At 39.8% G+C, this 15442-nt stretch overlaps 2 protein-coding genes across 2 annotated transcripts in view; both read right to left on the reverse strand.

The window, feature by feature from the left end:
• SSBP1 (single stranded DNA binding protein 1) overlaps positions 1 to 15442 on the reverse strand; it is a 191599-nt gene that overhangs the window by 22513 nt on the left and 153644 nt on the right. The window lies entirely within an intron of this gene.
• Positions 7264 to 8208, reverse strand: LOC112907049 (olfactory receptor 9A1-like). The gene has a single exon (XM_025982214.2). It carries the CDS (start codon positions 8206 to 8208, stop codon positions 7264 to 7266), a length of 945 nt encoding a protein of 314 aa, XP_025837999.2.

Raw genomic sequence — 15442 nt, forward strand, 5'->3', positions numbered from 1 at the left:
GAACTTAAACATACAAATTTTGATGGATATAATTCAATCTATACCAGATATCTTTGATGCTTCCAATTTTTGGCAATTATGAATGCAGCTACAAAAAGCATTTGTGTGCAAGATTATGTGTGGACATAAGATTTCAACTCATTTGTGTATACACTAAGGAAGATAATTACTAGGTTCTATTGTAAGAGTATATACTTAACTTGTAAGAAATTAACAAATTTCTTTCACGTGCTGGTACCATTTTGCATTCCCATCAGCAATGAATGAGAGTTCTTCTTGCTCCACATCCTCACCAATATTTGGTATTTAGATTTTAGCCTTTCTACTAGGTGTACGGTGTTATTGCATTGTTGTGTTAATTTACCATTTCCTGATGACATACAATGTCCATCATCTTTTTTTATATGCTTATTTATCACCTGCATAGGTTTTCTGAGGCCTCAGTCCCTATCTTTTGCCCCCTTTTCAATTGAGTTATTTGCTCTTATTGTTGATTTTAAGGAGTTGTTTAGGATACATGTCGAATATTTCACATGTATTTTGCCAAGATTTTCTGCCAAACTTTGGCTTGTCTTTTCATTCTCCTAACAGTCTTTCCCAAAGCAGAAGTGCAACTTTTCCATTTTTCCTTTCATAGATCATGTTTTTGGTATTGTATCTAAAAAGTATTCATCAAACCCAAGGTTATTTCTCCTCTGTTAAGTTCTGATGTTTTGTAGTATTGCATTTTATAATTATGTCTCTGATCCAATTTGAGGTTATTTATGGGAAAGGTTTAAGATCTGTGTCCAGAATTTTTGCATGTGAATGTCCAATTGTTGCAGCACTTTTTTGAAAAGACTATCCTTTCTCTACTGAATTGCCTTTGTTCTTTGTTAGACATCAGCTGACAATAGCTCTGTGGGTCTATTTCTGGGCTTTCTATTCTATCTGCTAATATATTTTTCTACTATTCCAACAATAAAACACTGTCTTGGTAACTATAGCTTTATAATAAGTTTTGAAATTGAGTAGAGTCAGTGCATTCAACTCTGTTCTTCCTCAGGATTGTGTTGGCAATTCTGGGCCTTTCACCTTTCCATATAAACACTGGTATCACTTTATCATTATCTACAAAATAACTTACTTGAATTTTGGTTGAGATTGCATTGAATCTATAGATCAAGTTGGGAAGAATTGACATCTTAATGACACTGTTTTCCTGTGCATGAAAATAGGATTTTCTCCATTTATTTAGATCTTTTATTTCTTTCATCAGACTCTTGAAGTTTCTGTAGCTTTCCTCAGATAAAATGTATGCAAATTTTGTTAGATTTATACCTAAATATCTTTTGGTGCTAATGTAGATGGTGTTGTGTTTTTAATTTAAAATCCAATTTTCATTGCTGGCATATAGGAAAGCAACTACATAGTAAAGTGATAAACTTTTCTATACTAAGTTTATATCCTGTGAACTTGCTATAATCAATTTTCAATAATATTATATCACCTGGGGTAGTGCAAGTATCTTATAACGAATATCCCCAGCACCTCTCTCACCTATCTTAAGCATTGCTGTCATACATTTCACTTATTCATAAGCTAGATCACCCACTTTATTGCTGCTCTGTACTGACAAATTCTTATCTTTGAGATCAGGTAAGAATAAGAAAACTTGAATATTTTATTTTACTTTAATTTATTTCTACTCTATGATTCTTTGTTTTTACTGTAGATTCAATTTCTGAGTCATATTATTTTCCTTGTCTTCAAACATCTTCTTTTAACATTTCTTACAAGGCTGATCTCCTGCTGACAAACTCCTTCAAATTTTGTTTGTTTGAGAAAGTATTTGTTCACCTGTGAGGATAATTTCCTGGGATAAAGAATTCCAGTCTGGTGGATTTCTTTCATCAGCCCATTAAATATTTTACTCTGCTGTCCTTTTGGCTTGCACGTTTTCTGAGGAGGACTCTAATATAATTCTCACTGTTAGTCCTCTGTACATTAGGTGTTTTCTCCCCTTCTGGTTTCTTTCAACATTTTGTCTTTGCCTTTGATTTTCTGCAGTTTTAATAGGATATGCCTACATGTGAATTGTTTGCTATTTATCCTGATCCTACTTTCTGAGCTTCCGGGACCTGTGGTTGGATGTCTTTCGTTAATTTTAGAAAGTTCTCAGTTATTATTACTTCTAACAATTTACTGCTAGATCTCGTATCCCCAGGACACAGAAGATACAACTTTTGTAATGATGCCAAATTCTTAGATACTCTGTTTTATCTCTTTTATTCCTTTTTCACTTTGCATTTCTTTTTGAAGTTTCAATGACATACCATTAAGCTCACCGATTCTTTCCTCAACTATGTGTACTCTTTTCCTGAGCTCATTAAAGACAGGTTTATTTTTGTTTAAATCGGTTTTCTTCTCTAACAATTCATTTTTATTCTTTCTTAGGGTTTCCACTGCTCTACTGCTGTCACTCAATGACTTGCATTTTGGCCACTCTTCTACTAGAGCCCTTAGCGTGTTAACCATAGTTATTTTTAAATCCCAGTCTGATTATTTCAACATTTCTGCCATATCTGAGTCTGGTTCTCATGTTTGTCCTGTCTCTTCATACTTTTTTTGAGGGGGTGGGGGGCTGTATTCTTTTGTTTTGTTTTGTTTTAGTATTCCTTGTTATATTTCACTGGAAGCTGTACATTACAAAAAGGTTGAGAAGACCTGAGGTAAACTGGTCTTCTATGAGGTCATATGTTTACCTGGCTAGGAGCTGGGCTGTGTTTACTGTTTAATGCAGCTGTAGGTGTGAGAGGCTAAAATAAATCTCTTGTTCTTATTGCTGTCTCATCTGTTGTCTTTGTGTTTCCCTAGAATCTCCTTCTTAAATAAGGTCCTAGACTCACAGCTATTTCTCTTAATCCCCTGTTATCATACATAAGCCCTACTGATGTGGTGGTAAGGAGTGGAGGGAGTGAAGCATTCCATAGTCCAATCATTAGGTCTCAGTATTTCCCTGAGCCTGTGTCCCTGGGTCATGACTTTACCTTCCCTGTAACCTTGGTGAAACAGGAAGGACAGAGAGACCTGGAGCTGGCTATTTCCCTCTCCCCAGATTGCTTAGACTCTGGTGAAAATCAAACATATTTAGGCATTAACAAAATGGTTCCCACTGAAGGTAGGCTTCTAAGGAAGAGGATGCTCTTAGTGTATTTCACAATGGTTACTTTTCCCCTTCCCCTAATTTGATAGGATTCCTAGTTCTCTGATCTTCACCCTGCGATCCTGACCCGGGTCCTGCGATCCTGACACAATTCACAAATGTGTGGGGGCCCTCCTGAGACTGACACCCTCAAGGTTGTCCACACTCCTTGAGCCTCCAAAATTTGTCATGTACCTTTAAATTCTTCTAACTTTATACTGGCTCCAACAATGGGCTTCTGCTCCAGATTATCTGCCCCAGTACCCTGTCATTCATCGTATTTGCCCATCTTTCCAATCTGGAGAGCAATGGTTTGCCCTGTGACCTGAATTCTCTGATGGATTTAAGAAACTATGATGCTTTTCAGTTTCTTTGTGCTTTACTCTTGTGGTGAGCAACAGTGACAACTTCCAAGATCCTTACATACTGAACTGGAAAACAAAAGTCCCCCTAATCATTTGGTTTTAGTTTTTTAGCATCACATATTTATTGTTTGCAAATATTTATTTGCATATTTATTTATTGCAAATATTTTCTCAACATACTGATATATTTGTTGTTAATAAAATTTAATAAAATCAAAACTTTGATTTAGTATAAATCAAAAAACAGAACTGTCACAAAACAAAAAGAATATAAACTTCTGTTATAATATGTATTCCCTTTTCTTTTTTTAATTTTGTTTTGGATTTTATTTATTTATTAGAGAAAGAGACAGAGAACAAGCAGGGGAAAGAGGAAGAAGTAGACTCCCGGCTGAGCAGGGAGCCCAATCTGGGGTTCAATCCCAGGGCCCTGGGACCATGACTTGAGCCAAAGGCAGACACTTAACCAAGTGAGCCACCCAGGCATCCCTAATTAGTTGATTTTAATATAAATTACAGATACAGAAATGCTACACAAAGCAAATGTGTATCTAATTTATCATGAGGTAATTACCTTTGTCACTACCACCCAGACCAAAGAGAAAGAAAGAACATTCATAGAAACCCCAGAACCTTCTGCATTACCCCATTATAATCACAATCCTCATTTCCCCACAAGTAACTATCTTTGCAATCATCACTTTACTACCTTTCTTTCATCAACCAAATTTGCAACACCACACACTATACCTTAGTCTTGCCCATTTTCTAAAAATTTCATGTATTCTTTACTCCCTTTAATCTGTAAATCTTTTCACCGTTCCTTTCTTTTCCTTATAATCCATTTGTTGCATTCATAAGGTGTGTTGACAGTAATTTCCTGTAGTCTGGATTTTGGTGATGTCACCCTTATGGTACACTAAAATATATCTTTCTGTTCTGCACATATTTTCCGTAGATTGGCAGCTGAATTCAGGGCACTGATAAGACTAAGCTCCACAAGGAGACACATGGTATTCAAAATGGCACAAAGTAGGGTGCCTAAGGTGCTCCGTTGGTTAAGGATCTGACTTTAGCTGGGGTCATGATCTCAGGGTCATGGGACTGAGCCCCACAATGAGCTCCATGCTCACCAGGGAGTCAGCTTGAAGACAGTCTCTCTCCTCCTCTGCTCCTACCTCTCCTCTCTCTCTCTCTCTCTCTCTCTCTCTCTGTGTCTCTCAAATAAATAAATATATTAAATAAAATAAAATGGCAAAAGTAGTGATAAGGAGAAAATTTTTAAAGCACTAAGAGAAAAGAAAACCGTTACATACAAGGAAAGCCCTGTTAAAACTACCTGCTGATTTTTCAGCCGAAATTCTGCAGGCCAGATATGTTCAAAGTTGTTAAAGTAAAAAACCTACAACCAAGAATACTGTATCCAGCAGGGCTTTGGTACAGAATAACAGGAGATGTAAAGAGTTTCTCAAATTAAAAAAAAATTTAAGACATTATTTATTCATGAGAGACACACACAGAGAGAGAGAGAGAGAGAGTGGCAGAGACAGAGGCAGAGGGACAAGCAGACTCCATGCAGGGAGCCTGACGTGAGTCTCGAACCTGGAACTCCAGGATCATGCCCTGGGCTGAAGGCGGCGCTATACCCCTGGGCCACTGTCACTGCCTCCCCCCCCACACACACAAAAACGTTAAAGGAATTTATGACCACTAAATCATTCACAATAAATGAAAAGGGGACTCTTCGAGTAGAAAGGAAAGACCATAAGCAGGAGTAAGAAATGTAAGAAGCACAAAGCAAAAAAAAATTAAGTATATCTATAAAAATCAGTCAAGGGATTCACAAAATAAAAGGATGTAAAGTATGATATCATATACCTAAATGTTAGGGGGTGGGGAGAGGAGTAAAGAATGGGTTCAAATTTAAGCAACCACAACTTACTAGAGACTGTTATGTGCTTAGATGTTATATATAAACCAAATAGTAACCACAAATCAAAAACCAGTAATATGTAAGAAATAAAGAGAAAGAAATTCAATCATATTAAAGAGAGCCAGCAAGCCATGAGAGAAGAAAGACACAGAGAACTATAAAAATAACCATAAAACAAGTAACAAAATGGCAATAAGTAAACCTGTAAATAATTACCTTGAATGTAAATGATAAAGTCTCCAATCAAAAGACCTATGTAATGGAATGAATATAAAAGCGAGACCCACCCATTTGCTGCCTACATGAGATTCATTTAAGGCCTGAGACACATGTGGATGGAAAAGCATTGCTCATGCAAAAGAAAAGAAAGCCAGGGTAGTGATAATTATATCAGACAAGATAGACTTTAAAACAAAGATGTAACAAGAGACAAGGACATTACATTCCAACAAGAAGATGTAGCAATTTTAAATATTTATGCATTAAACATAGGAGCATTCACATCATAAAACAGCTCTTAATAAACATGCAGGACATAATTAATAGTAACACAATAAGACTAGGTGACTTTAATACCCCACTTACATCAATGGATAAATAACTCAGAAAGTCAACAAGGAAATAGTGGCTTTGAATGACACATTGGACCAGGTAAATCTAACAGATATATTCAGAACACTCCATCTTAAAACAGCAGAATACATATTCTTTTCAAGTGCCCATAGAACAGTCACCAGCATACATAGATATATTATCTTGGGAAAGTAGTATCATGTGCATAGTCTTTTGACCCCTGCTTAGCCACATTAGAATGGCATAAATATTAAAATGGTGGTGTGTCAGGAAAGGGGCTGAGATGGGACAATATAGGAACTGAGATGTGGGTTAAGCTCACTGTAGAGCAGGACAGAAATGCAGCTGAGGGAGAAGGGAGATAGAATGCCCTTTGTCAGGTTGAACAATGTAAAGAAAGCAGGGAGAAGAAACCAGGGGCTTCCCCATTTGCCTTCCTTGCACTCCTGCCTCAGCCCAGGCACACAGCAAGTTCAGCTCCCTCTTGTCACTTCAGGTCCCAGAACTCAGCCCATTGATCTCACACATTTGGGACTGGCATGATAATATGAGTCATAGCAGATAAGAAAATGCCTGTGTCCAAGACTTTCCCTCCTCACCCTGAGAAAGTCCACCAATTAGAGATGTGCCTGAATTAACACACATCTGGCCCTGAGGATGGGAAGGAGGCAGGATTGTGGAGTGAGTTCACTCTCACAACTGCCAGTCCTATCCCCAGGTTCCTGTTGGACCTGGGAGCAGGAACCTCAAGAAAAGGTTGAGGCCTAAGGCTGGACTTGGGGTCACTCAGAACAAATAGAGAAAATCGTGGAAACACAGGACAACATACGGAAAGGTGACCCAGCACCTAAAATCCAACATAGAGTCAGTTGCCACTGAATGAGTTATAGTCTTTCTTGTTTGCCCAAAGAGCTTAGTGTACTAAAAAATATCACATACATTTTGTACATTTACATTGTAAGATGTATTATATTTACAGAAAAGTATATAAATGTATATATCCAGTTAAAATATACTAATGAGATCTGTAGGAACCATCTGATTATAAATTGGAACACCTTCAGTGTGTTAAAACGCCCTTGAAGCATTTTGTAGAGTTCCTCTGTGCATCACAAACCACTTGGTGTTGAAAATGATTCAGATTGAATTAGTGCTTTCACATTACTCAGGTCCATGATGATGAGTCCATGACTGTCCATAGGACACAGCTAACCCTTGTGGAGATGACAGCAGCGTTTCATGACATCTCGAAAGGCCTCAATAAATTTGTCATTACGGAGAGTGAAGATAAATGGGTTCAGAAAAGGGGTCACCACTAAAACCATCAGTGATGCTACCCTATTATACTCTGCTGCCTGTGTTTGCTTGGGTTTCACATAGAGGAACAAGCAGGTGCCATACCCGATCACGACAAAGGTGAAATGGGACGCACACGTAGAAAAGGCTTTCCTCCGCCCAGAGGCTGAGGGGATCCTGAGGATGGTGGAAATGATGTAGGTGTAGGAGATGATTGTAGGGATCAAAGAACCAACAATAATGAACACAGCCATTAAAAAAAGGATAAACTCTGTGAAAAGGCTGTCATCACAGGATAATTTGAGCAGTTGCCCTCGGTCACATAAAAAATGGTCTAATACATTTGATTTGCAGAAGGTAAGCTGAAATGTGGCATACACTGGCCAGATTTGAAATAGGAACCCAAACACCCATGACATAATGACCACCCAGATGCAGGTGTGGCTGTTCATAATGATGTTGTACCTCAAGGGGTTACAGACAGCCACGTAACGGTCCACAGCCATTGCTCCAATTAATACCAACTCCGATGTACCCAAAGAAAGGTACAAATATAATTGTGCACTGCAGGCTGGCAAAGATATTGCCTGCATCTCAGGAAGCAGCAGCCCCCAGAGCATCAAGGGGACAGCAACTGATGTAATCAGGATCTCTAGGACAGAGAGGTGGCCAAGGAAAAAATACATGGGGGACTGCAGACGTTTATCAACACAGACAATCACGATGATGAGCATATTTCCCATGACTGTCACTGAGTAGAGAAAGAAGAAAGTGGCAAAAAGAATATTGTGTTGTTCTTTGGAGCCATGGAAGCCAAGTAGATAAAATTCAACAGCACTAGAATAATTCTTCAACATTTAGTCCTGCGTCTTGTCTTTTATGAAATCTAGAAAACAAAGGGGAGTTCACATGCTTCTAAATTCAAAGGACTAAGTTTATTCCCAGGCAGAGGAAATATCATCTCTGCTCTTAGGCTCCACATCATGACAAGTGGATTCATCTTCTACTATTCTCTGTACAAGGTTGATGTTAAATGTCTTATGAAGAAAATACATATGAAAATACACACACACACATATATGTAAATATATATATGAAGATGAGCAATAATTACCAATACCACATCCTAGGCAGGAAAACCTACCCACTCACCCCTGCATGCACCCTTATCTTTCTACTCACTGGCCCTTCTGCCTCCAACTCTGCTCTGACCTGCCACCCTGTCCACTTCCCTGATCACAATGTGCTCATTTATACCACCAACCTTTCCCTATTGAATGCCCTAAACTATCTTTTCTGCCTCTTACCTCCATACCCTACAAAATCCTGAGAATCCCACCCAGATATGGTTACTTCTTTCCTTCCTCTCCTCTGAATGTGGGCTCCATTTGCCTTAGTTCACTTGAAGTTCTCACTTCAGTTATCTTAATCATCATTTCAGCCTGTCGGTAGAGCCAGCTGGTAGGGAGGTGGGATCTACCTGAAAATTGTCATAAAATCAGATCTATATTGAGACAAAGTTTTGAGTCTTTCCCTGTCTTCTGGGGAGTTGGCTCCCTGGAGTGGAGTATCCACTTTCTTCCTCCTTGTTCTCATCATGAAAGCCATCTCTGTGTCTCATTTCAGAGACTGTGACTCCTCCTGGTAGGAAGAATCTCATTAGTTTCCAGTTGCTAACTTCTAGCTCTGAGATTATTCCTTTTGTCACCAGATGATAGCAGGGAGTAGGAGTCCAGAGGAGTGAAGAGGAGGCTGGAACTTTCACCCCCAACTCCCATCTGACCTGTACAATTTCCATCCTGGCACCAAGAGATAAGAAAATAAGCAACATCCTCTGCCCTCCCTGTGTCTCAAATCTCTAGTTTCAGCAAAGAGATAAGACCGCCAAAAGGGCAGCCTGTCTCTATTTACAACCAGCCATGATCTGCATCCCATGGAGAAGCTTGGAAAAGTCCCCAGAGACTATCTGCTGTTTATGTCCACCCATTTTCTCCAGAGTCGTACCAATAAGGAAAAGCATATCTGCTTAGTATATCTGGGTCCCTCCTCACCACATGCAGGTCATTGCTCAGATGTCTCCAACCAGGAGCCCTCTCTAGTCACGCTCTCTAAAACAGTATAAGCACATCTTCACATTCTATCCTCCTATTAGGCAGAACTTTCTTCTTATTGGTTCTCACCAATAGCTGAAATTGAAGTACCTTTGTCTTTCTTGTTCACTACCACATATCCAGTGCCAAGAACAGTGTCTGACACAGGGTATGTACTCTTTTCATATTTATTCAATAAATTTATCCAAACAAGTCAGTGAATGCATAAAGAGTATCCACCCTGACCTGTTTTTCCTCCTGTTACAAAATAGGACCCTCTCTTCACTCTTCACTAAAGCATTGTCTGGTCAAAGATTGACTCTCTCTCTGGAGATCCCCTACAAAATGGCAAGCTTACATGAACAAGAAATAAGGACAAATGAGAGAGCAGGGTCTTAGGTCATGACAGAGAGCTGTGTCTATCACCAGCACTGAGAAGAGCTGAATTGGGTCTCTGCTATGGAGGGAGGATTTTATTTGAGCTCCTCCGTTACGCAGCTCCCCTAGCCCACGCTTCATGCTCTAGTGAAGGTGTCCTCATTTTAGACAGCAATGAACCTCAGAACTTCCCATGCTGATCCTCCCTTACTCTTTCCTTCACAGACGGGAGCCCAGGCAGACACTCACCTCCAGAGAAAGGGTCTGAACTGGAATGTTCTATGGCTCTCCAGGGATCAGCCTAGGCTACCTCCTTCCTGACTAGTACACAGCACGCTCTGTGGCCCAGAGCAAGATGCTGCTGTCCTCACTCTCAACACAGGAGAAAATTGTCCCCATACGAGTACTTAGAAAAAAAGTCCAATAATAATAGTGCTCTGGAATCCCAATTGTCTCCTTCTGTCTCCCTCCCTCCTTCTTTCCTTCTCCTGTCATCCCCACAGAGAGTTATTCACTGAGAAACTAAACTTGTCAAATTCAGAGAAGCTCAAGGGATGAAGTCAAGGAAAATCCAGAGAAACTTTCACCTTTCCTCCCGAGACTAATCAGATTTAAAACATGGAGAAGTTTTGTGTCAAGGGCAAACTTGAAATCTCCTAGTCAGGGGTTTCTCAATGCCCAGGCTGCCTTCTACCCAGTCCCCAAGTCCTGGTAATCACCAAATAGTCTGAGCTGTAAGCAGCCAGCTCCTGCCCTCTTCTGTGCCTCTACATGTTGGACTCCCTGCTCAGCCAGGAGTCTGCTTCTTCCTCTCCCTTTGCACCCCCCACTCCTGTTGATGCTCCCCGCACCATGGTGCTTCTTCCCCCTCCCACTGCTGGTGCTCCCCCCTCCATGATGCTTTCTTAGCAATCTTTCACTCTCTCAAATAAATCAATAAAATCTTTTTTTTTTTAAAGTAGCCAACAACTAGCCTCTGTCAAAGAGTTTTTCATCTGAAAGTTCTAAGAATCCTATATTACCCAACACAATTTCTGCACTCCCCCTCTACAAGACACTCTCTGACTATAGTTACCGAAACTCTGGTAAGAAAGAAATAGGATCTGCCCTGCAAACCAACTTCAGGATCTGCTAATGCCACAACCCATTCCCATCTCTGCAACACACACACAATTCCAACTGTGGCTTTTCAGCCACATTTTCCTTTGTAGGTCTTCAAATGCTATCAGGGCACCTTCCTGAGCTACTTGAAGTGAGAGGTAAGGGCGTAAGACCAACATAGAGAACTGACAAAAAAATAGTACACAAAAGTAAGGATGGCTGAGGTACTGAATAAAATAGCAAAATCACAATTAAAATATTTATGTTTGCCTCAATAAAACATTTTTCATTTATCATTAAGTTGGCACAACACATGGCAAAAAATAATAATTTTTTAAAGATTTTATTTATTTATTCATGAGAGACACAGAGAGAGAGAGAGAGGTAGAAAGACAGGCAGAGGGAGAAGCAAGCTCCCTGCAAGTAGTCCAATGTGGGACTCAATCCCACATCCCAGGATTACGCCCTGAGCCGAAGGCAGACGTTCAACTGCTGAGCCACCCAGGCGTCCCCAAAAATAAAATTTTATACGGGGATATAAGACAGATGCAAACGTCTTTCTCAGTAACGTGTGATTTTCCTGATCTACCTTCTAGAGCTGAACACTATTAGTTTTTGTTGTGTCCAAATTTTCTATGCATATATAAGTTTGTCTATATATGGTCTTTATTTGCTATTTTAGTAAGCCTATTGTCCTGCTACCTTCTTTTTGTTATACCTATATGTGTGCATGCATTAAGCCTTTGCATATTAGCAACAATGTACTTCTCCCATTTTAAGCGACTGCCTTTTCCAGTTCTTCACCAATAAAAAAACCTGCTGCAATAAATATCTTCACATGTACAGCTGTAACCTCCTAAATTACTATATTAAATTTAATAGCTATTATTAAATCATCCTCCAAAAAAGTGTATCAGTTAGAATCTCTTGAAATGAGGCCCAGGGGTGCCTGGGTGGCTAGTCTGTTGAGTGTCCAACTCTTTGTTTCAGCTCCAGTCATGATCTCAGGGTCTTGAGATAGAGCTCCATGTAGGGATCTGTCCTTAGAGGGGAGTCTGCTTGAGATTCTCTCCCTCTGCCCCTCCCCCTGCTCACCCTCTCTCTCTCTCTCTCTCTCTCAAATAAATAAATCTTTAATTAAAAAAAATAAGGCCCATTGAAATTTTCACTTCAGTGTTAACCCTGTGCAGATCCCAGAAATGACACTAACATATCAGGAGGAGTCAGTAATCACGGTGTGAAATAAGGACCCATTCCAGAGGCTGTCACCCCATGGGAAGTGTGCTAAGAGCTGCCCACGACAACTCTGTCACACCATGTGCCTGTCATCCTCTGAGCAGCCGTGTTGGGGTCATGTGCTGACTGTTGGGGAAACAGTGAAGGAAGGCTACTGGCAAATGAGGAAATCCAAGGAGGGTTGTCTCTTTTCCTCAAACCTCTTACAGCACAACCAGCTTCTCTAATTCGGCTACTCTATATATCTTCCCAGTGTTGCTGAAGACCCATGGTAGCTCAGTAGACAGTTCAGGAGTAGGAACAAATGAAAACTAGTAAAACTCATTGGAAAAAAAAAATGTTCCAGTTTTTAAACTTTTTTTATTTGATTATAGTTGACACACCATTAACTTCAGGTGCATGACAGTGATTCAACTTCTCTATATGTTATGCTGTGCTCACCACAAGTGTAGCTTCAAAGCTAAGTATACACCTCCCCTATGATGCAGCAAATGTACTGCCAGGTATGTGCCCAAGGAAAATGAAAACATGTCCTCACAAAGACTTCCATTAGAATGTGCACAGCAGTTTAGTTCATTATAGAAACTGATACAAAACAAATACTCATCAATAAGAGAATGATACAGATCCTTCTTAGTCTCCTTTTTTCATCTATAAAAGGAATAACTGGAAAAGAAGTAACATCTATACTTAGTGGAATGGTTGAGTAAATCATGTTACAACTACTTGATGAAATATTTAATCTGTAGTTTTCACACTAGTGCCTATCACATAGTAGGTATTTATTAAGAGTATCTTACTAAAATTAAGACTATGGAAAAACTTTTATGGTGTATTGTGATAAAGACAAAGTGAGAATTTGTGTATATGATTACAGTGATGAGAAGTAAGAATAGATGGGTACCTGGACTCTAAATTAATTCAAAATTCAAAATGAAAATTTTTTTAAAAAAGAGAATGATAGTCCTTATTCACAGATTCTGTATTTGTAAATTCATCTGCTCACTAAATTTTATTTGTAACTTCAAAATCAATATATGTAGCGCTCGCAAGGTCATTTGTTTTAAGCTATAAATGTTATATCTGTAGTCCTAAAATCTAGAACTTTCCCAGTTTAATTCTTTTTAATGAGAATAAAGTCTTGTCTCTTCCAGCTGTTATGGTGGTTGGGTGGAATGTCAACAGAGTGAACAAGGGCTCTGGCTGGACAGTGGGCAGAGGGAGTTTCCAGGACATGGGACTTTTTGTTTTAAAACTGGGACAGCTGGGCAGCCAGGGTGGCTCAGTGGTTTAGCACCACCTTGGGCCCAGGGCAGGATCCTGGAGTTCCCGGATCAAGTGCCACATCAGGCTCCCTGCGTGGAGCCTGCTTCTCCCTCTGCCTGTGTCTCTGCCTCTCTCTGCGTGTGTCTCTCATGAATAAATAAATAAAATCCTTAAAAAAAGACAACTGGAACAGCCCTTGACAACGTGAGATAAGCAGCACTCTACCTGTGAAACATGTGTGTCTTCAGCTACTCAGAAAATTCAGGGGACTCTGGGTGCCTAACTGCTGTGTATGCCAACTTTTAACCAACACCCCTGTTTTAATCCCCAAGCCTCCCTCTCATCTTCCATGATGAGTGGTGCCTCATGTGCTGAGTGCCTCCATGTGCTGAGGCTTTTACTAGTTCTGTTGAGTAAATGTAATTACTGTTTGTTTGTTTTTTTAATTTTTCCCTTTGCAGAACCTTCATTTGCATTGCATCATCTTACTATCTTGGAAACTCTGCTTTCTCATATCAAAAATAAATTGTAAAATATCATCTATTGCATCATTTTCCCCATTCTCTTTGTTCTCGTTAGTTAACTCCATTTTTATTCTTAGAGTGCTTCTTAGTATGGTTGGGGGAACAAATGGAAATCAATGATCAGTTGATCATCAACAGAAAGTCAAGCTACTTATTTCTTCTTTTCCTTGGAACTTAACTGCAGCATCTTAGGGGAAGGGTCAGCTGTCCTCTTGTCAGGAATCTTGATCCTCCCTGATGCTTTATCCTCTATCTACTGGCCCTGGACTTAGAGCACAAAAGGGTTACTAGGGAACTCATATAGAGTGAATGTGGTCCAATTTGGACCAGAAAGAGAGAATAAATTAAACCTGTGTTTTGGTGAGAAGGGAGGGGTAAGTATTGAAGAAAGGGTGGATTTAAGAGAGTTGCCTTCTTTGGGGCACCCAGTGGCCCAGTCGCTTGAGCACCTGACTCTCTATTTCAGCTCAGGTAATGATTTAAGGGTCATGTCCTGCATTGGGCTTCACACTCAACGAGATGCTTGAGATTCTCTCTCCCTCTGTCCCTCCCCTTGATCTCTCATTCTCTCTCAAATAATTAATCTTTAAAGAGAGAGAGAGAGAGAGAGAGAGAGAGAGAGAGAGGCATGCCTTCTCTGAGCTCTCTCCTAGGTTTAGGGCATCATGGGGAGGATGCTTGTATGCACAGCTTGGATAACAGAGCCTTGAAAAATATCCTGTTTTCTTAGTCTAGACTGAGCATGGTAAAAGAGTCAGGATTAGAAAAATAGAAAAAGGAATAGTTATGAATAGGCCCTAAAGAGCACAAGGAAGCAAGCTAAGTCACTTTCAAGGCTAAGGTCATTGACACTATAATTGGAGAAGAAGCATCCCTCATAATCTGTAACGCAGACCTCACAGTGCAGGACTACACTCTGGTCAAGGCTGCTGGTGTTGTGCTGGAGGTGAAGAGATGGGTTACACTCAGGTGTGTTGAGTACTTGCATGCGTGCATACACATAAATATATCACAGAACCACACTCATGGATATCAATGTCTGGTTAACATATCACTGTTTAATCCTGAATTAAGGGTCCTCTCCAATGCCACAGGACAGTAGGTGGAGAATTCTCCATCTCTGAGCATCTGTGAGCATCAGAAGTCACTTCAAAACTAGGAAAAAATATTTTTCTCCACCTGAAAAGTTTATTAGCACTGACTCACAAGGGACTAATTATTTCCTCACTTGAAAACTTTGTAAAGAATGCAAGCAATTATCTCTTGCCTGGATGTCATTCACCTTCACTCAGCTCCTACTAATAGATCAGAGCACAAAATGACTCAGTTCTCTTCAGAGACTCTGCTGCAACTCTCCAGCCTCGTAATTGTGCCCCTCCTCCCATTACAAATCAAGCATAAAAACATCTTTTTTTTTTTCTTATTCATCCATTATAAAGTGATGAAGTTGTTGACTTCTGGGTTTGGGGAACTTGGCTTACAGTAAAATAATTACT

Source organism: Vulpes vulpes, chromosome 7 (assembly GCF_048418805.1).
Source record: "Vulpes vulpes isolate BD-2025 chromosome 7, VulVul3, whole genome shotgun sequence".
NCBI lineage: Eukaryota > Metazoa > Chordata > Mammalia > Carnivora > Canidae > Vulpes > Vulpes vulpes.

Coding starts and splice junctions, on each gene's coding strand:
- LOC112907049 (XM_025982214.2), bottom strand. CDS start 8,208: ATGTTGAAGAATTATTCTAGTGCTGTTGAATTTTATCTACTTGGCTTC.